The following is a 21,273-nucleotide window of genomic DNA, read 5'->3' as shown; positions in this document are numbered from 1 at the left end:
CCCAACAAGAATATTAAAGATTTCCTTAAGTCACGCAGTTGAAATACATGCTGTTCATCATTTTTGAACATGATGTTATGATTTTCAAATACAGAATGAAAAAACAGATTCAAAATGTGGTTGTTAGATGAGCCGAGTTAAAATTTTGCATGCATATTTCATAGCTTGCTATGAACAACTTGTAGCATAGGAGTCTTGTTTTTAAAAAATCTGTTCAAAGTCATAGTGTCAATATTACATTTTCCAGACAATTAGCAAAATATAAATAACATACAGTAGTTTCCATCAAATGCCTTTCTATAGTATAGATGAACAATTGCACTACTTAAATTTACTGTATGTGAAATATATTCAATGTAGAGACAGAGTTTAGAAGATCGCATATTAGTAGCATACTAAAACTGTGTAATAGGAAATCTATTGAAGTTATGCAATCATCAACTTTATCAGCACTCCATGCAGGTGCAGGGGGCTGCTCACGCAGAGCTTATTGCATGTTCAGAGCCATAGTTTATAAATGGGGGCAAAAATTTGTTCTCTTTCTGAAGAGAACTAATGAGTTCTGAGCATTGTGCTTAATAGAAAGTAGCATGGTCTTCTTAGAACATAGGGCACCAGACATGGAATCAAGAAACCCAAGTTCTGTTCCCAACACTCCCGTTGACTGGCTTCATGGCTTTGAACAAGCCACTTGACTTCTTTCTACTTGTTTACTTGTCTGTAAAATTAGGCTTCTGGTGCTAACCTGCCTTTGTAAAGCACTTTAAGATCAACGAATGAAAAGTCTTACGTAAATAGATTTTATATGCTGCAATAGTAACTTTATTTGTCTTGTTGAGTGCCCTATCATACGAATGTACTGTACAGATAGATCCCTGTATTTCACCAATAGCTTTTGTCACATGAAATAAGAAGAAAAAAGAAAATCAAAGCTGAAACCAGTCAATTTGAGCTCAAAGTGTGTATATGTTTCTATGCCATGTATGTAAGGCAAATAAGAAAGTCACTCGCCTTTCATAGCAGTTGTGAAGTTGTGATCAGTGGAACTATTTTGAATAGTGAACTTGCTAACTAACAAGGATTCTCTATGCCCAGTACCAGAGTTGGGGTTTCCTGTCATGCAGAGCTTTCATCTTGACATAGAAGAGATCAGCTACTACTGGTTTAGTCTCATTAGTCCCGCTGAAGTAGAACCAGAGTGTAAGGGAGAAAGCATACTAAACTACCTTCTCAAACCAAGTTTGGATCAGACCCTCAGGAAATTATAAAGCTATTGGGGGACATCAATGCCATTACATACCAAATTAATTCCTGTCTCTCTTGATTGGTGAAAATCTTTGAAGGATGTCTGGATCTGTTACTGATAGTATCAAAACTAGTTAATGATCCCTTGACAGAGGGCAATGTACGTGTAACTCTTAAATAGGTTCAAGAACGATCCCAGAAATTGTCATCTATTCTTAAACTTCTCTTTCCTGCATAGGATTATTGAGAATGGTGATGGTAAAACTCTCTAACATTGACTTCCACCTATATAGTTCACACTGGTTTTAAGGGATAGTGATGGTTAGCTTTTCCTCTTCCCCAAGTGTTCTCAGCTGCGGAATCCTGAAGTGATATCCTGAATTTTTGTTGCCTTTCTTACTCAAAATCTATGTAAGGCTACTGGGTGAGAGACTCATGCTCTACAAACTCAAGTGCCATCAATATACAGATGTCCCCTGGTTCTACACGTCTTGCAAGTCTGGACTTCTTCTGTAGTTCCTTCCATTGTGTGATGATTTGATGAAGGGAAACTACTAGACTATTCATTACTTCTGAATGCCCAGAGAGCAGAAGAAGCTATAAATGCCTCTATTATCTTCAGCTGGACTTTTGATTGATCATTTTTCCTGAAATGCAAGCTTATTGAAAGTGATACACGCCATTGTCATCTCCAGAATGGACTACTGTACTATATGTAGGGCTGACCCTAAAGGACCTTGAAAGTTGCAGTTGGCACAGCATGCAGAAGCTTGCCAAATGAGCAAGATTCAGGAACAGGAACACATCTGTTCTCCCTACACTATGTGTGCTCCACTCTCTGAGACAGATGCCAGTTCAATTCTGTTTCAAGGTCTTTATATTTTATAGTTGAGGCTGTGTTAGGATCTTAAGTGGATAAGGCCCTGATAGCTCAGTGATTGCTTTTTTTTAGCTCCTCTCCTTGCCGCATCTACTTGTACTGAGGTGGAACTCTGGAATAGAGCCAGGGTTTGAAGGTTTTGGTGCAAGTTCTATGATTATGGAACTCCCACTAGAGATAAATTTCACCACCTTTTAGAGCAAGTTGTAAAACTCAACTGCTAATGTGGATGTTTCCCAAAATAACTTAGTCAGACACGTCTGACACACTTCTGCTGGAAATTAAGCACCAGATCTACTCACTATAAGGAAGCTCTGGAGGTCTTCCTTCTAGAAGATAAGTAAAATATTTTTAATGTTGTAGGGTTTTCAGCGTCTATGATGGTGCAGGTTATAACAATATATATAACAATATAAATAGGCCCTGACAACTCATATTCACCAAAGATCCCATGACACATTCAGTAGGAGTTGGATGTTTTAATTCTGATCTCCTAGCTAAATTTTTACTTTGGATATATCCAATATTTTCAATTATGGTATTAACCCGTTACTGCTAATGTGCACTGTTAGTGTTAATGTGCACTACTGAATTAAATTCTGTGTCTTGTCACAGACCGTGGCTGCATTTCAGTGGTATGTGAAAATATATTTCCTTGTCTACCTCACGTGGGTGTTGTCACAGTTAATTAATAATTTTTTTGTAAAGCACATTGCTCTACAGATGAAAGATATGATATACATGTAAGGTATTAAAATTAATAACATCATTATTAAAAGAAGCTCTAACAGAATAACACAAAAACAAAATTCATAATTAATACTACTCTTATGCCTTGGTCAAATGATACCTTCCACATTCCCTTACCATTTTTGATGAAGATATCTAATGTGTTTAGGTGTGTGAGTTTTTACTATAAGTATTCTTGCTTTTCTTTTCTTCTGTTGGGCACATGAAATTATTTGAAAACTATTCATAGTATGATTGTAAACCGGTATAAACTTGACATGGGTCCAAACAAAAATTAGGGAACATATGAACAATAAGTAAGTCCTTTGCAATCAGATCCAGGTCAGTAGTCCCCTATACCTGGTCATAATCCTAGTGAAGGCAGTGTAGGGCTCTTCACAGGACGGCGGTCTGCATCAAATTGCTGAATTAAGGCCTAAATCTAGTATGTTCATTTCAGAAGGCCACACAGATTTGTGGAAATCCCCTGGAATGTATTTTTCAGAGCTTCTGCCATTTACCATAGATTTCACAACACTTCATCCAGCTATGTAGAGTTGCTTAATCCATTTGATAAATAGATTTTTACATATCAGTGGCCTGATCCCAAATTCTTTCTGCATCAAAAATGCAGAAAGAAGTTAGTAGGAATTTTGGATCTCCAAGCACTGCAAGAAATGCAAATTCAGCTTTAAAACAAAATAAATGCAGCATATGTACTTGCTACAATTTTTAATTATAGTTAATATACTTATTTAAAATAGACCACTTTAAAAATTTCTCCTATTTCATGGATTTATAAATGATAAAACAAGTATTGTCTCATTATAAAATTAGTACCAAAATCTAATCTCTAATTGAAAAATAGCCTTGTTTTCTCTTTTCTATTGGAAAATAGCCAAGTGATAGCTCAGGGAAGGGAAACTTTTAAAAGCATTCTTTAATTTGGATTGATGATCTAAATTGTATGGGTAATTTTATGATTTTTAGTAGCGGTAATTAATAACAAATGGAGATAAATAATTTAGTTTTTTCTTAAGTATTAATAATTTATCCTTTTGATTCAGCTGTACTTTGGGGATTAAGCAGTAATGACAAGTGGTAAGTGCTGATATATTGTGCAGGTATTACCATATTATGCACACATAACCTTTCAGAAAATGTCAAGATTTATTTATTCTAAGGATTACACCGAGCTTGTTTTTCTTACTGCACTAACTTAGGTTACAACTGCTATAGTATCACTAGTTAATTCAGCTCCATGACGGTAAGAGAAGGTAAGGCACGAGAAATAAACACATGATTGTAATAGTCATAGTCTACTTTGCATGCTGTGCTAAAAACTTAGGGAAAGTACATCTAAATCTGCTTTTAGTTCAAAAGTCAAACACTAATTATTTTTGCCTAAACTAGCCCCTTCTGATTTATTTCTGTACCTTTCATATCCTTTTCTGTAAAGTGTCAGGATTTTAAAGAATCACCTATTGGTGATGGCAGAAATCCATACAACTACAGATTTAATTACTATGGAGACCTATAATGGCTTACATGTCCATTATCAAATAATTCCTATTCAGCTACAAACTTTTATGGGAGTATCCCCAATCTGTGGGGATAATAATTAGTATTCCTTAGCTTGTTATGCTGAAATTTACCAACTAAATACCATGGACAAAAGCAGCTAAAATATAAATGTTGAATGATTGAAAGTTTCGTACTTTTATCCAGGGCTACGCTGCACATGAACTGTATGTTAATTCATTGTTTTAAATAGTTTTGTACATCCTTGCTAATTATTCTGTGGTTTCTTTAATTAACCTTTTTTAGATAATGAAACACTTTTTAAACTTTTTTTAATTTGATTTTGATTCAATATATACACCCTATATCATGATTTAAAGAAACTTAATGTTGGGGTAACTGCAATCACAGCGGGGTAACCACCAAATGAAGTCCCTCTCGCGAAAGAGAGAGTTTTCACCTGTGTTCAATCAGTGCAATAAAAAGAAAGAATTTAAAATAATGTGTTGCATTCCATTTTCCTGGTTTTTAATTTCTTTTAAAATGGGAAAGTACAAAGCAAAATTTAGGTTTGTGCTGTCTGGAACTGATGGCTATTTGGAACCTGGGAAATGTTTGACTTCTGGAAGGAAGGTTGAGGGTCATAATGTGAAGGGAACTAGTAGGATTTGCAAACTAGGGGTAGCAAAGTTGGTCAAAGTAATTAATCCTGATGAACCAGGATTGCTTGAACTTTTTTTTTTTTGGTAGGTGAGGGGGTGATTCCAGAAGTCTATAGTCCCATGAAAATAATGTGCATATGCAAACTCAACATATATGGCCCTATATATTTATATGGCATAGAATTCCATATATGCTTATGGTCCATACATCACTTTAATTCATCCCCAATTTCTTTAAAAATATTCCTTTAAAAAATAAACATACAGAGTGACTGAGGACGACATAAATGCCAAGAATGAAGGAGTATGCCAAAGCAACTTTGGAATTGTCTGAGAAGAAAAAATCCTATAAGTTACAGTATATTTTGTTCACACTCATATTTAATAATGACCAAATGGATTTTCTTCAGATTTAAAACAAAAAACACCTCCCCTCTCCCGCCCCCGCCTCCCCCCCACATATTTGGCTTGAGACCAAGCATTACAAATTTCAGTCGAGAAGAGAATTTCTGGCTGCAGTTATGATTAGAAACTAGAATAGAATGGAATACCCAACCCGACATTCACTATAGGATTGCTACCTTGTTGCTATAATAATTACATTTTGGCTGAAGTAACTAATTTAGAAAAATTGCAAAGCATCTAGTAAATCAGAGAACTTTCCAGGATTGTTTTATGTAATTTAAAACAATGCCTCTCCTAGTTGCCAGCAAACTAGTTTCCTGATTCTCTTCTGTCCTGGCTCTATTCCTAGCCATGCCATGGCTCATCTCCAGACCTGCCAAGTTTCCGCCAGAAGCTGGTGGGAGATTTGTATAGGGTTGAAGGAAGATTTGGAGCTCTGTTAAATTTTCAAGCCCAGATGGGGCAATGTGATTTGTGTGTTTTATGTCAGCATGCCATACATCACAACTATCTGTGTGCTGACATAAGCATTGAATGAACATTAATATGCTGAACTTTGAAAACTGGAAAATATGTGATATAAACAGATCTTTGTCAACAATGCCACAGAAAGAAATATGTTTGTGTTATGACAGTTCTATGCATAAAATGTATTCATCCCCAAACCAGAAGAATGCTTTGGTATATTTTAAAACAAAGCCGACTTGAACAAAAAAGCTCCACTCCAGTAAAGCAAACCTATTTAAGCCAGCACTTGAGCGTGAATTTAACTTTAAGCATTTTCTTAAATCCCATTGAAGCCAATCGGACTTAACTATCAACTTAAAGTTAAACGTGCTTAAGTGCTGTCCTAAGTAAGAATGTGCTTAAATGCTCTCCTGACAGTTCCAAAATGAGTGGCTGTTATTTTTATAATTTCCATTTCTTTGCATGTTGTGGTCATCTTGCTGATGCCTGATCATCTTCTGTACCTAAAATAGCTTACCACACCATTTATAACATACAGTTTACCAAAATTAGCATGTAATAGCCTTTGATAACTGTTTTAGGTATAGTATGATTACGAGTTTATTTCTTGCTTTACTATTAGTTTAGTTTGTATTTGTTAATATCTATGTGATGTTTTTGGGCAGCTTGGTAATACAATAAAAATAATATTCATAGCCTGCCAAAGAACCTGGTTTAGACGAAATTCTAGAATTTCCAGTGTCTGGATACTCAGAGCTCACTGCTCACTACACTTCTATAATTGCTTTTTCTTTTTCTAATTGTCTTGTAGATTAGCACTAGCAAGGGCCTCTGAAATATAGGGTTAATGTATAGCATTATTGCTGGCCAAATAGTAGTGGAGTGGGAAAATGTTCACAAGTTCAGCTGTAATTTTGTAGTAGTATGTGTCATTAGGGTGTGATGTAATAATGGTGTGAGTAAGACATGCAGTCAAACTTCTTTATCGTAGTCCAAATGATCACTTAGAATTTCCTTTCTAAGCAGTAAGACACAGTACAACAGCAAATTAGCCTTCACCATGAAATGACTTCTCAGAGGTCTGGCTCCCTGTGAAAACAGGCTATGTTGGCTCCTACACAAGTGGTGGCTTTGAAAGGTCAGCAATCCACAGGATTGAATTACATCAGGTAGATGGGGAGGAGCATTATGGGATTGGTGAGTTTAGTCCTGCTACCCCAAGCAGATTGCCCTGAGTGGAGCAGGAACAGGTTATTTTTGGGTGAGGTAAACATGGTTTTCAGACACTTTCCTACCAATCTTAAGAAGAAACATTCACCTTCCCCATGTGTTTTGCAGGTGTCTCAATAGTCAAGTAGTAAGTTATTACGTTGTTAAATATGCTATTTTGAGGAATATTGGGTTTTATATTTTATATTTTTTTAAATTAAAACCCCTATACATTGCAGTGTAATGTGCTTTATCTGTGACTGTATGAATGTATTTAGATCTACTTTTGTTTAAATATTGGATGTAAATCATTGCATTTGGGAATTTTCTGATATACAATATCAAATCTTTGTATAGCTGATAATCTCACATGATGGTGATATTTCTCCCTAAGTGTAGGGCACGTGATTAAGAAAGAGAATCAGGATATAGAAAAGGCTTTAGAATCAGATGATGGCCTAATTCCTCCCACCTGAAATGGGCATTTGGGGGTAATTATTTGGACCTGCTACTTTCTGAAAATATGGTGGGTATGGCATGTGTACACAGCTATCAAGGACAGAGTGTAAAACTCTGGGGACTGCTTTAAGATAAGCACATTGATTAAGTTGAAGCATTCTGCTTTTCACCATAATTTTATTATATTTTACTGCTCATCATACAGTGGTATCTACAAAGAATCTCTTAAGCACATTTTGTTCTTCACTTTAATATGGAGGTTTCCATTCTGGTATCCAATATGCATCTTTCTCTGTCTTGTAAAATTCAGTATTGTATAAATGTGCAAACAGAGTACATCCTGATTTTAGGATACATGTGACGATACACTCTCAGATATCAGAGAGGAGATATCTCTGATTAAGCCCAAAATATCACTACTAAACCGAAAATATATCGAGAAATGAAATAGGTACTACTGTTTTTGGATTTATATGTTCCACAGTGTACTTTCTGATTCAGAAGAAAAACAAAAATGATTAGAAAAATATTTTGCCTATTATTAATGATATTCTTTATCTTTTTATACTATTCTAAAACATGTAATTGAGTAATGCATTTTGGAAAATACTGCAATATCATGTTTTAATACATTTTTCAGTTGATGAGGTTTTCAAAGGGACAAGTGGTAGTTGGGCATCTAGCTTCCATTGAAAGTCAATGAAAGTTAGCTGCCTAATGCTATGTATGCCTTTGAAAATCTTTCTAAATATGAATAAATGCATAAATCAAAATGAAGATTTAGAAAAAGTATGGAATTTAGTTCCGAGTCAGCTCTCTCTCCATATCATCTTAGTTATTTTCCCTTAGATGCAGATTACTAGAAGCTTTTTTAGTTTCTGGTTATTTCTAGGTATTGATGACCTATTTTCACTTAAGTTTGTCATTAGAAGACAGACTTACTACTCTCAGAACATTAATTATCTTTTTCATCACAGAGGATGTATATTTTGTTTCCATGTTTTACAGAATAAAGCAATTATGGAACGTGTAACAAACTTGTCAGATACGGTAGTTGGTCTTGAATCATTTATCGGCTCTGAGAGAGAAACCAATCCATTATACAAGGATTACCAGGGTAAGTTTCATCTTTAGCAATGCAAAAAGTCTGCATGGAGTGCTTCTAGGGCACTTAGCAGCTTACTCTCCTATTGGAGTATCTACTATAAAGTAGCATTTGATTTCATTTTGGAATATACCTCTTAAATGTTACTCCTTGCTAACCAATCTTGAGGTAGGCAATTTTTCAGTAAAGTGCATTAAGGCTGCAAAGGAAACATGGCAACTCCTTGCATGTTGTCAAGCCATATTACTGAGGCATGGCTCAATCAGACGTACATCTCAAGAGGCAGGCTTTGGGGAATTCACATGCAGGGGAGGCTTGGCAATCATCTGACCAGTGAGCTGAACTTGTCATGAAATCAATATTTCTGATCTGCCAAGTTTTAAATGGAGACCGTGAAAAAACATGATATATTTAAGCGAATGAAATGCTAAATGATGCAGTATGCAAAACTTTGTGTTTGAAGATGATGATTTACTGTTTACTGTTTTTAATTATGGCAATTCTTCCTTCAAAGGTATTGAGTATGGAAATGAGTGAGGGTAAAAATAAATATGAAACTAATTTTTGTACAGAAACTTATTATTCCACCCAGTCTTTCTGGTGACTTATTTTCAACATGTGTAACAGTGTTTAATCATTGGGTTCAGTTAACAAAGATTTTATAAAAGTTTGGGTAGCAGAACTATTTAAATTCTGAAAGATTAAAAGATATGCATAGCCTAAGCAGTGAATAACAAACAGTTTTAGCTAATCCAGAGTGGTGATCTGTGTGCGCATAAATTACCGCTGTTATTATTGTGATACTACTGTAGTTCCATGGAAACCTCTAGTCTAAAGACTGAACTGCTTATTTGAAGCCTGCTGTAAGCATGTGAAAATGTGGCAATGTTTTTCCATGCGAGAGCACAGAAAATGAAGCAGAAATGGTATTGAAGAACACTTTATACTACTGTATGTGTTCAGGCTGCAGTTTCATAAATCAGAGCAAACCTTTTTTTAAAAGAAAGAATTTGATTATTAGAAAAGAGTGGCTGAAAAAATGAACAAAAGCTACTGCAAAAATAATTTGCCTATTGTATAGGCCCTATGTGGCATTTTTGCATTCTAATACAGTTCTGTTAATTTAATATAATAGAATTTATCTTAATAGTGAAGGAGGTCTTTAAGAAAATATATGCCTTTCCTACCCTGTATTTCCTTTAAGAACTCATGTTAAATACGTTTTGGTTTTTTGTCCCAATAAATAATACCTAACATAAAAGTTTTTCTGGTTTTTATTTTCTTATAGGTACTCTTTATCTAAAATCCTAAAAATTGATCAGATTTTGCACGATTGAAATTTTTCCAATGGTTTAGGGATGTGGTTTCTTTTCCTGAAAATTTCTTTGTAAAAGATGTATTATTCACTGCAGATAACACAAGGCTCTGCCTATAGACAAAGTTCAATAGAATGTTTTGATGACATTGCTGCATTTATGAATAAATCCTAAATTTATTATTTTGTTTTAAAGCCTACAGTTTTGCATTAAACTTGTGAAAAGTAAGTAAAGATTGAAGATGGTACAGATATTCCTTTATTAAATGTGTATAATTATATTTTACAGCTCTGTTTGTGGTGGAGCTGCTCTACCTGTACATTATGGTCACATTTTGGACTATGTAAATAATTCTTAGAATTCAGTGAAAGGAAAAAGAGGTTTTTGATTATTTTTATAACATTTTCCCAAGGATTTAGAAGACCTTTTTAAATAGGATAGTATTTGTAAAACTCTTATTTAAAAGTGTATGAAACTTTTCCTCTTTATCTTCTGTAATTCCACTTAACAAAAAGTAAAAATTTGAAAAATACCCCACACTGGTCTTAATTTATTTCCTCGCAGCAGCCATTTTCAAGTGATAGAGCTTTTCTAAATTAATGTAATATTGAATTTGCCTCTGCAATGTTTTCATGTAGACACCTTGAATTTGTGAATATCAAATGTAGGCCAGTAATTGAGAGCATTGTAGAATATTCTTAGTTTTCAACTGTGGAAAATGACCCCTAGGTTGTTCAGACACTATATTAGGCTGAACAAAAACCATCCAGCGTCCTTGTCAGAAAAAATCAGCTTGAGTTTCAACTGACGGAATGCAGAGCTAGCAGTGTACCTAGTATTGTTATAAAAAATCAGAACAGTTATGTAAAGGTCTTGCATGTAGAAAATTCATTTTTGTAGGGATGATGTAGGGGTTAAAATTTATCAAAGAGTGTGCTCTAAAATGCTGTGTACCACAACACTTTTAAAAGGTGCAAAATTAAATACTTTTCATTACAGCCTCACTGGTTATCAGTAACCCATAAGCCTTGTTTTGCTGGCTGCTTACTGGTGCATTTAATAAAATAAAGATCACTCAGTGGTGCCGTGGGCAGCATGCAAGGTGATAGCCATATTTGCTTACTGTAAATACAAGAGAAAATCACACACAAACCGGCTGTAGTTTTGACAAGTATTAAGATCCTTCTTTACATCTGTACTTCTGTACCAAAGTGCAATTAGTTTTCCTCGCACAAGGATTTCTGTTTATCTTATTCTGCTTGATTACATGAGTATAATCGCACCGTTTGCTTCATTGCTCCTGGTAGTAAGCTGCAGTTTAAAAAGGGGAGGATGAGTGTGTGTAAATATACAGAATTCTGCTGTAAGACTCTTTAATTTATGCATTTGGATGACAGCACTTTCTTACATTTTTTCCTCCTTTTACTTTTCCTTTCCACAAGGTTTGATTCATGTGCACCAGATTCCTCGGCTTAATAGCTTGATCTGTGATGCGTCAGGCACGAAGGACCTTGCTTTTAGATTAAAAAGGAAGCTGTTCACCATTGAGGTAAGAGAAACAGTTTTGTTTCACTATTTAGAACCCGAAAGGTGGAGCTAATTCCTATATTTTAGTTTTGTGAAATACTTTAACTTTTGTTATATGTTCATTTAATTGTGGTTCACCTATTTAGAACGGTTTTATAAAATATTACTTTTAATATGTAATCGAATTAAGAATGTCTCTCTAACTGTACCAAACCAGATTATGCATAAACAGTTTATTTTGTTTTAAAATGTACATAGGAAGTAGGCCACAACCTTCAGTAACAAAGCATAACATACATATTTCTGAAGATGTCAGGAGCATGTTTAATTAAATGTTAATGACTTGCTCTTACTTGTGTTAGTGAGTAGGAAAATAGCTACATGTTGTTACCCCAGTTGAGAGACGTTAATGTATAATGCTGCCTAAAATTGTGTGTAGCATGAGGGATAAGTGTCCTTATCAGTATTCAGAAACCATTTTCTTTGCATTACTGAAATCACCTTTAGCTCTTTTATGTCATTTTAAACACAGTATCACTTACGCTAATGTCCTTTAGTAAATTTTCTACTAAATTAAAACTTTTTTCCTCTGACCTTTATACAGACGGTCTTGATGGAAGGGAGTAATACAAAAGATTTATTTCATTTTAATCTTCCTAAAGAGCAAATGAACATAGAACTATTAAGCAATTAGAGTTGATGTATTTATTAATTACCTAAATGTTCAGAGAAGGGAGGTGGCTTTTTGTATGATATGATAGTCATTGGTACAGTCTGAGCATTTTTTTAACAAAGATATAAAACAGCAAAGCAGTCCTGACAAGCCATTTTGTTTAATCTCTTTTCAAATGAAAAGCTCTTAAGCAAGCCACTTGTCTTAACTGCTTGAAACCATAAAAGAGAGAATTGCCACCAATAAATTAGCATATTTTTAACTTCATCATCAAATGATGGTCAATGTGGCTTGGCACTGCTTTGGTGTTTGGGACTTCACCCTTAAGTGACCACTTTGGCCCTTATTTGACCCTCTGCCCTCTTTAGCTGGCCACTTGATAAGGTAACTTAAGGGTTTTCTCCCCTTTTTTTGCTTTCTCTTTACAATTGTAAGTAGCCCTAACCTATAAATCATTGAAAGGGCCCTATCAAGTGACAAATTAAGGAGCCCTCCTCCTAATTAATGGTCATCAATGTCCTTAATTATCTAATCCTATTGAGAGTAGTTAATAGTTAATCGGTCAGCCAGTTCTTCATTCGGGTCATCTCTGCATGATAGCTAGAAGTTTCTCAACTGGAGATACTCCCTTCAAAAGCCACTAAAAGCCAAATGCATGAAGGAGACGGGGGGGGGGGAGGTAAAGGTGATTCCTTTTCAATTTTTTTCCCCCGCTTCTCAGAAAATACAGTTAAAGGAATAAAGCACCATAGTGGTTTAGACCATTTTAACATAATATCACTTTATCAAAAGACTATTAGGTTTTTTGAATCAGTACTAGATTCATGCCAGGTTTTAGACAGAAGTTGTAATTCTTCAGTAACACAAGCAAATATGCACCATTATTTTCTACTATATTAAATTCACATTCACTTTATCTGTGAATTGAAATATTTTGAATTTTTCTCGCCTGGATCAGAAGATGATTCTTCTGTCCGCAAGATCTAAGGTTACCACTTTCTATTGCTGTAAAAACCAAATCAGGAGGCTCTGTATAAAGAATTTCATTAGCCAAGGGACAAAAGAGTTTGAATCAGGGGTGTTATGGAACCCTTGGAAAAAAAACTGTTGCTGTAGAGATGGGTAGATGACCCACTTGAATAATTTCAACCCTCATTGTTAAGATAGGGGCCCCTTTTGAATAATTTCAGTTCTTGATGGGGATAAACTTTTTGCAAACCAAGTTGAGGCAAGTCAGTCCTCTTTGAACAACTTTGATCATTATTCTACTGTGATATGCCTCTACCCATTTCACCAAACTACAATCCATATAAGGTTCTCTTCTTCCCTGTATTAGAAGGAGCTGGCCAAGCACAGCTTGACTGACCAGGGTAGCTTTGGAAGGCAAGGCACTTTTGAAAAAGAAAAAAATAAATTGATTGAAAAAAGTAGGATCTGGATAGAATCACTCAAAACTGGATACTGTAGTTAAAATGTAATGTGTCAGCAATCAATTCCAAATCCTTTGGCAAAAACAAAAGGTAGCAAACAATGTGCTTTACTAGCAATATTGCAATTTTACAAAAACAAAATAAACTTTAAAGGGTTAAGGACATTTGTAGAGTTTAGTTTGGGAGAATTAGAAATGAAGATATATATTTAAATACATTACAGTTTTAGACAATATGAAAGTAGCTGTGTAAAGTATGTTAAACATATCTGGGAAGGTGGTGTTGAACTCTACCTGAGCGTATCTTTAAAACCAGATTATAAATGCTGAGGTAGGGAAGTACAACATGTGACTTGTGACAAAATTGCTTCAAGGAAGTTTTCATCACTAGACTACTGCTTCTCAAGTGGCAACATTTGTAATGTGTGCAGTGAAGGAGGCCCCTTTATCTCCTCAAAAAAGCTGTCCAACTTCCTATTTCATCACAGTGTCAACTTTTAAAGTCCCTAATGGGCTACAGACTTGCTTTTCACATCAATAAATTGAACTACCTATAGTTTGGCCCTCAATAAAAAGATTTAGATATCACAAATTTGAATAGAATTAATTATTTCTAAGATGATAGTAACACTTTATACAGCTTACTACAGTTAGCTTTGTTAAAGTTTCTGTATATGAAAATTTACCTAAGATAATGAATAGTTTTTTATGAGTTTCTGTTTTTTGTAAAGATTACATGGATTAAAAAGTATTCCATGGGGGGAGTACTTTTTTGTGTTAAAGATTGATACATTTGTTCACCTTTTAAAATACATACTCTCGAGTGTTCTTACGGATTTACATGTTTCATTTTAAAAATATTTAGCTTAACTATTTGCAGGAAAACATAGCTATATTTGATAAGAGTTAGAACAGTTGTACTTATATTTCCCAAAAACCTTTACTTGTTGCCATATTTAAACATGGCAAAGTAGACATATCTAATGTGCATACCACTTTAAAGGACAAAATTTTGAAGTTAGCCTGTCTAATCCTATTTCTTCCCACTTTGGAATCTTAATTAGAAGGAGATAAAAACCATCATTTGACTAAATTATTGTCTTGAATCTGTAGCAAAAGGTATAATCCGCAATTGGGCCAATTAGTGTACCCCATAGTTAGCTATGCTGAGGCAGGCAACTTGATTAGATCTGACACCAGCCTAGTTCCCACTGTTGTTTTGCCAGGTATGATGGTCAGACTTCAAAGGGCTTGAGGCATCAGCAGGGCAAGGTTTGGAGGCCAGCTTAGGTCCGGTCGTTAATCTCTCTGCTAAAACCACAGCAGCCCTCGCACAAAACAAGCTTACACGACACAATCATGCGGTATTAAAGTTTAGGTTGAGTCATGCCAATTTGCCTTTGATTTTCTGATGATTGACTAAAAGATGGCTACATGACTAGACACACACTAAAAGTTTACTCATTAGGTAAGTTTCCCAAATATTTGAAATATTTTTTGATTTCTCAGTTAAATGATATCACAGCCTTATTCATCTTAATTAAACTTTCCAGGATAGTGTTTGAAATACCATTTTTTTTGTGTATAACTGAGTGTAACTTGTATCAGCATTTGTTAGATTTTTCACTTATAACATGCCTCTCACCTTCGTCATAGTTTTTCTTGGTGTAACCACTTCCTTGTCATTCTAAAAGCCCGTTGTACCAAAAATATTAAAGAAAACTGTTTCTAAATGATACGCTTTTGAAATCCTGTAGACCTTTAAGGAAACTTTTTTTCTTACACTCATTTATGTTCACTTACACTTATTCACATAAAGGGAATTTCTTCATAATTTTTTTCCACTTAAATGTTGAGTAAAGTGCTCTTCTACCAATGTGATTACATAAGTGTTCCTTTCTTTTGCATTCTGATTTGTTGAAATATTGTGGTAACAGTGACATGTTTCCATTCTGAGAAAAGCCTAGGGCTGCTTTAGTATTATTCCAAATGATTGAAATTGCCATCTTGCTGACTTTCCCTTAGGTGGCTTAAGGCCTGTTTACTTTAGTATTTATTTTGCATGTTCCTCTGTGTTTGACTGGCAGGACATCATTACCTGATTTGATAAGACAGTTGGAATAAGATTCTTATTCTTTTGTTATTGTGTGGTGGTCATAAACTCCTACTTTTATATGGTTAAAGTTAATCATTTAAGAAATTCAGAGAAATGTTTAGAGTTGAGAAACTTCATGAAAATAATCTTTTAAATTACTACTGTTTTGTTATACACCTGATATATATATTTTAAAAGTCTTCAGATAATGGCCATTTAGTAGATTTACAAGATAATTTTTGTTCCTTTATTGTGCAAATTTTGTCTAAGAATATCTACAATTGTTGTGGGGGGAAAAATAGACTTTTATTAGTTGCAAACACTCTGTATTCAGACCTGTACAGATAAGAATTAATAGCTTTAAAGGATGTATAGTACCTGCACAAGCTAGAGGATAAACTTTAAATCCTGTGTGCAAAAGACAATTCTGTTTGAAGCCCAGTATCATAGCTGTGCTGCAATTCCACATATAGCCTAATAGTAGTGAGTTTCCTGAACTCAGGGGTCACATCGCTCAAAGGTGTTCCGTGAGGGAAAGAGAGGAAAATATAGAAAAGAATTAGAATTAGAGTACTCTTGTGGCAGTAAAGTAGCTACTATCTCAATGGCAGGCATTTACAGACTGTTCTCTGAAGCACTCTGCATCAGTTGTGCAATCTTTTAAAGTCATATCCATTGCTGCCAAAGGAAAAAGCTATGAATTTAGGAGAGAGTCTAGAAAAGTGTGTGTGTGTGTGTGTGTGTGTGTGTGTGTGTGTGTGTGTGTGTGTAATGAATATGTGAGTTCCCTACAGCAATCAAAATAATGGACTTTCTTTTTTCACCACCTAAGGAAGTTTTATATTATTAGAGGTGAGATGATTTCTAAAACTGGCTAGCTCTTCCAGGTGTCAGTTGTAACTACATAGTCACTTCAGTGTATGTTACATATCCGTTAATTATGTTAGGAAAGTTGTAACGTGGTGGATTTTTCAAGTTACCATGAAACACTGCTTTTGAGGGTCTCTTCTTGAATCCCCATACTTTAACCTTTTTGCTGTGTTCTCCTCTCTCTCTTTTTTTCCTGGACATGTGCTCTGTTTTCCCAGTGGGACATCTTCATTTAACCAGAAGAGATTGCTGAAAGCCAAACCAAAGCCATTCCCCTTCCTCAGGAGCTGTGTCCTGTAGCACTCCCAATTTCTGCTAGCCCAGGAATGAAGGGATGAGCTCAAGACCTGAACTCTGAGCCTCAGCATGCCTGCACTCTGTTAGACCACTATATTGCTAAACCAGGCACCCTAAAATATTTTGCAGTTATCATTATCATAAATGCATTGAGAACAGTGATGACTGCATATTGACTCAGGAGGATCATATTGCCAAGCTCTTTTTGCTGATGTGAAAAATTAATCCTGTCATCAGCATATATGGCGAATATCTATGTATGTACAGAGAGATGTACATCTTTGTATAATAAAATTATCTGAAAGTAAAATTATATATATATTATATACATAAATCTACATCTGTTTGAAAAGTTATATCATCTATTCCTAAGCTTCTTTCTCCAAGAAATTCTCCACTCAGAGCAGCCTTCACTGATGATCATCTTAATTCTGATTGTGTTTCACTTTTTTTATAAAGGTGCATTATTTTCCATTTTATCTATGCAAATGAAATTAATGAAAATGATTTCAGGCAACATTTTTAAAGAAAACAGGCCATAAACTATGAAAGTATAAGAACCGATAGAAACCAGAACATAATCACTTATTGGAATGTTAGTCAAGTTATAGTTTCCTAAGTATAGATCAAAAAGACAACTAAATTCCTGTTTATTTGCGATAAACTTCTGGCAGGTATAAGTCCTATATACAGTACACTACATATACAATCACGTTGGGGGATCCAGTTTCCATATAAACAAGACATCCCTCCCTGTGTTTTAAAGATTGTGCTAAAGTATTAGTATGATTCTTAAAACATATTGAGGTCTCATTACACCTCAAAATGGAAGCTGACATTTCTTTGGCTGGAGGACAACAATGTTGTAACTTGATCCTTTTACATGGATGTACTTTTAGTGTAGACAGCACTTCACTTAAATTTTTGGTCAAAACAACAAGGCTATGAGGTTTTCTTGAGTGTTTCAGAAAACATTGCTCTTTGATTTATTAATGATATATAAAGCTTGGGTAGTGGCTACAATCTAGGGGCTTGATTCCCCTTTGGAAGCATGTGGGCTTGGGGGAATCACATGAAAGATAGTGGCTGTTCTGCATGCTTCCTCCCTGTTCTTGAACTGCTCCCTGCCTTTTCCTGAACATCACACAGTTGAGATTCCACTTCAGCTCAGAGGCTGGAAGGTGGCAGAAACAAGGAACTCATGTGAAGAAAATACTATAGTAAATTGTAATGGAGATTAATGGTAGTCCAACCAGAATTGCTCCAAATTGCTGCATTGATGCACCTGCCCATTTTCTCCCACTGCAATAGTTAAGATAGATATTCATTTTGTTCTTTAGAAACGTAGATGGAAAGAGGCTAAGCATAATAGCATTGAAATTTTCTTCACATAAAATTAAATGTTACTTTCTTAAGAGATCCTAATCAAAATTTATACCCTCATAACTCCATGTTCCGTTCTACGTTATTTCATCTAGTAGCCAGTTCAGGTTCTTTTTACCTGGTATGGTGTACTTCACTGAATTGTTTTGTCAGATACTGTCAAGCCAACCTACCATTGTTAAAGAAAATCAAACTAAATCATTTTGGCATGAGCCTTCCAGGAATAAGGCACAGAATATGAAGGGTTTGATGACATCAAGGATTTGATTTCAATATTGAAAAAGACTGCCTGTCAAAAATGTATTACATTCTTTCAAATAATTTCAATAAATAAATGGGTTTAAAATTCTGACAGTACACTTTAGATAAAGTTTTGGGTTGTTATTTTAAAATTATCATTACTTTGGCTAAAATAATACTTGAAATGCAGTTCTTTTAAAAAAAAATCTGAATATTGATAATGTGTAGAAACATGAGAAATCAAGTAATAAGATCTTCATACTGCACTGAATTTAAAACTGAACAATATTATTGCAAAATGAAGTAGAAGATGAAATTCCTGAATCTGGATATACTACTATTTAGACATTTTAGTTTACAAAATTCTGCCAATATTTGTCACCAGTTAATATTAAGTAGTCCTGGCTGATATTGACTGGTCAGTTTGGAGATTGCTGCATGAAGATAATGTAGCAAACATAACCAGAAAACTGAAAAATACTAACTTCTAGATAATGTGTTTAGCTCTGCAGTATACTATATCTTTCATATTTTAACAGAATTAACTTTCTGTTAATTGACAGGGAGAGAGAATTCCATTAACTTCCTCAATACTTTGACACTTGAAATGTTGTAATGCAGTGTTTTTGCAGTTCCTTTTTAATAAGCTAAAGTCTCATTCATTTTTATTTAAATAAGTTATTCTTTTGTTTAGAAATATTGATACCAATTTGTAATGTAGTTGTGTTGCACCACTGGAAGAGCATGAAACAAAGTCATGTGTGTAATTAAAGGTCACTTGGACATATTGTAATGGACTAAGGGTCAGTGCTACAGCATGAAATGCCCTTGTTCAGTCTGTAAATAGATGGGTCTGTTTATCTTGTGTTTCCCATACCAAAAAAGGACATTGACACATTCCCAGTTAATTAATATAAAAAGTTACAAATTATGAACAATTGACTAGACTAAAAGGTATCTCTTTGATACACATATTGTTAGTAAGAATAGAAAATACCTTATGTATCTAAGGGCATGTCTATCTACACTGGGAGTTATTTTTGAATAGTTATTCCTGATTAAATATGTCTGATTAACACAGTGTGTAGATTCTCTTATTCTGGAATAAGAGTTCCTTATTCTGAATTAGTGTAATAAAGTGGATTAAGCTAAAGAGTAATAAGGCACTTGCATTATGGAATAAGAGTATCCACACATGGAGTTACTCAGGAATAATTAATCTTCTTTAAATTCACACCATATCTTATTCCAGACTAACTTTCTTTTGTAGGCAAACTCTTAGTTTAACATATTTCCATACAAATGTTTACACTTTAGCATTTCTCTTTAAATCATAAGCTTAATAATTTGGGAAATAGTGGAAGACTTCCCTTTCCCTCTTAGTTTAATATTCATTAATATCAGGACCTGACAACCGGCAACAGGCAACCCTATTATTTTTGGAGTGATACCGTCAACAAAGATAGAACTTCAGTAAAATTCTAAAATTTGATTTTAAGCCACACAAAATCACTGATGAGAAAATATCCTTTTGTGGAAAAACTCAATGCATTAATTTTAATTTGGGTTCTTTGGAGCTGGCTCATTTGATCCAAACTACCTTCATAACGGGGATGAGGCCAGTGGCTAACCACAGTTTTCTTATAAAGGTTTTCTTCTTGCTTATTTGTATTTTTGAGCCCAAGTCCTGGTGTGGGAGGATAGGTGACTCATCAGGAAGCAATTGAGGGTGGTATTTTCAAAAGCAACTAAGGGAGTTAGGCACCCAGTTCTTATTCTCAATGGGATTTGGGTGCTAGCTCCCTTAGCTACTTATGAAAATCCCATCTCAAAAATTTAAATGCCTAAATAATATCAATATAGAAGTACAAACTATTATTAATGCCTTTAATAAAAGCAACTCTCTTTACAAACAATAATTAATTATGTCTCACCACAACCATGTGAGGTAAGGAAATAGCATTATATCTACATTTTATATATGGGTAAACTTAGGTAAAGGAAGGCTAAGGAATTGTCAGAAGCCTAACAATTGAAAATCGGTGGAAGTTGGGTGCCAAACTCCGTTGGTCTCCTTTAAAAATCTTGGCCAGAGTTACCATCAATATCTACAATGCTATTGCTTTGAGCTGTACCGGAATCCTTTCAGAGAAATGGGTCATAAAAAGATAGTATGGAACTAAATATTTGAGAAGTAAACTCAACAACCTGCAAAGGTACACATCCCCAAACTGGGGACTGACTATGGGAAAGTCCCATTAAAGGATTTGTCAGTTATACAGAATATTGAAGAATGGTTGTAGTTGAAAACTCAGTCACCTGTCAAGGGAAAGAAAAAATAATACTGAGATTTGGGCTAGAAAGGCTGAAAATCAAATGTCTCTAGCACCTGAGTTGGCTATTGTTACACTGTTGACTTAAAATGAATAGTTCCACCTACTTCTTCTTAGTGTATGCGCAACATGCCTCAGGGACAAGTGACCAGGATTCGTCACTGAATTTGGTCTGCTGGTTGGATCGTTAGCTTCCCCAGTTGGGCTGGGTACTGACAAGGAGGGCAGTGTGAACGCTGATCCATGCCCCCCATTCCTTCTTCTAAATCAGCAACACCACTTCATTCAGGAAGTCTACTGGAATGGATGGAAGAACACAATTCAATAACTAATATTGCAAAAGAATTTCCCATACCTCTTGCATTAAATGTTGATAACAACCCATTCTGGGAACATAGCTTAAGAATTCCCAGCAGGAGGACTCAGG

At 34.9% G+C, this 21,273-nt stretch overlaps 1 protein-coding gene across 8 annotated transcripts in view; it reads left to right on the top strand.

Moving 5' to 3' along the window:
* The window catches only part of ELP4 (elongator acetyltransferase complex subunit 4), a 248,158-nt gene that overhangs the window by 105,364 nt on the left and 121,521 nt on the right, over positions 1-21,273 (top strand). For 6 of the 8 annotated variants that reach the window (XM_038405562.2, XM_038405559.2, XM_038405565.2 and 3 more), the window contains 2 exons: positions 8,587-8,695; positions 11,442-11,548. In XM_038405562.2, the coding sequence (XP_038261490.1) occupies positions 8,587-8,695; positions 11,442-11,548 (216 nt within the window). Of the gene's footprint in view, positions 1-8,586; positions 8,696-11,441; positions 11,549-16,811; positions 17,090-21,273 lie in introns of those variants that run through there. The other 2 variants (XM_038405564.2, XM_043516904.1) reach the window with 2 other exon arrangements.

Source organism: Dermochelys coriacea, chromosome 6, assembly GCF_009764565.3.
Source record: "Dermochelys coriacea isolate rDerCor1 chromosome 6, rDerCor1.pri.v4, whole genome shotgun sequence".
NCBI classification, from domain to species: Eukaryota; Metazoa; Chordata; order Testudines; family Dermochelyidae; genus Dermochelys; species Dermochelys coriacea.
Note: the sequence above shows the minus strand (reverse complement) of the source record. Positions and strands in the feature narration are given on the sequence as shown.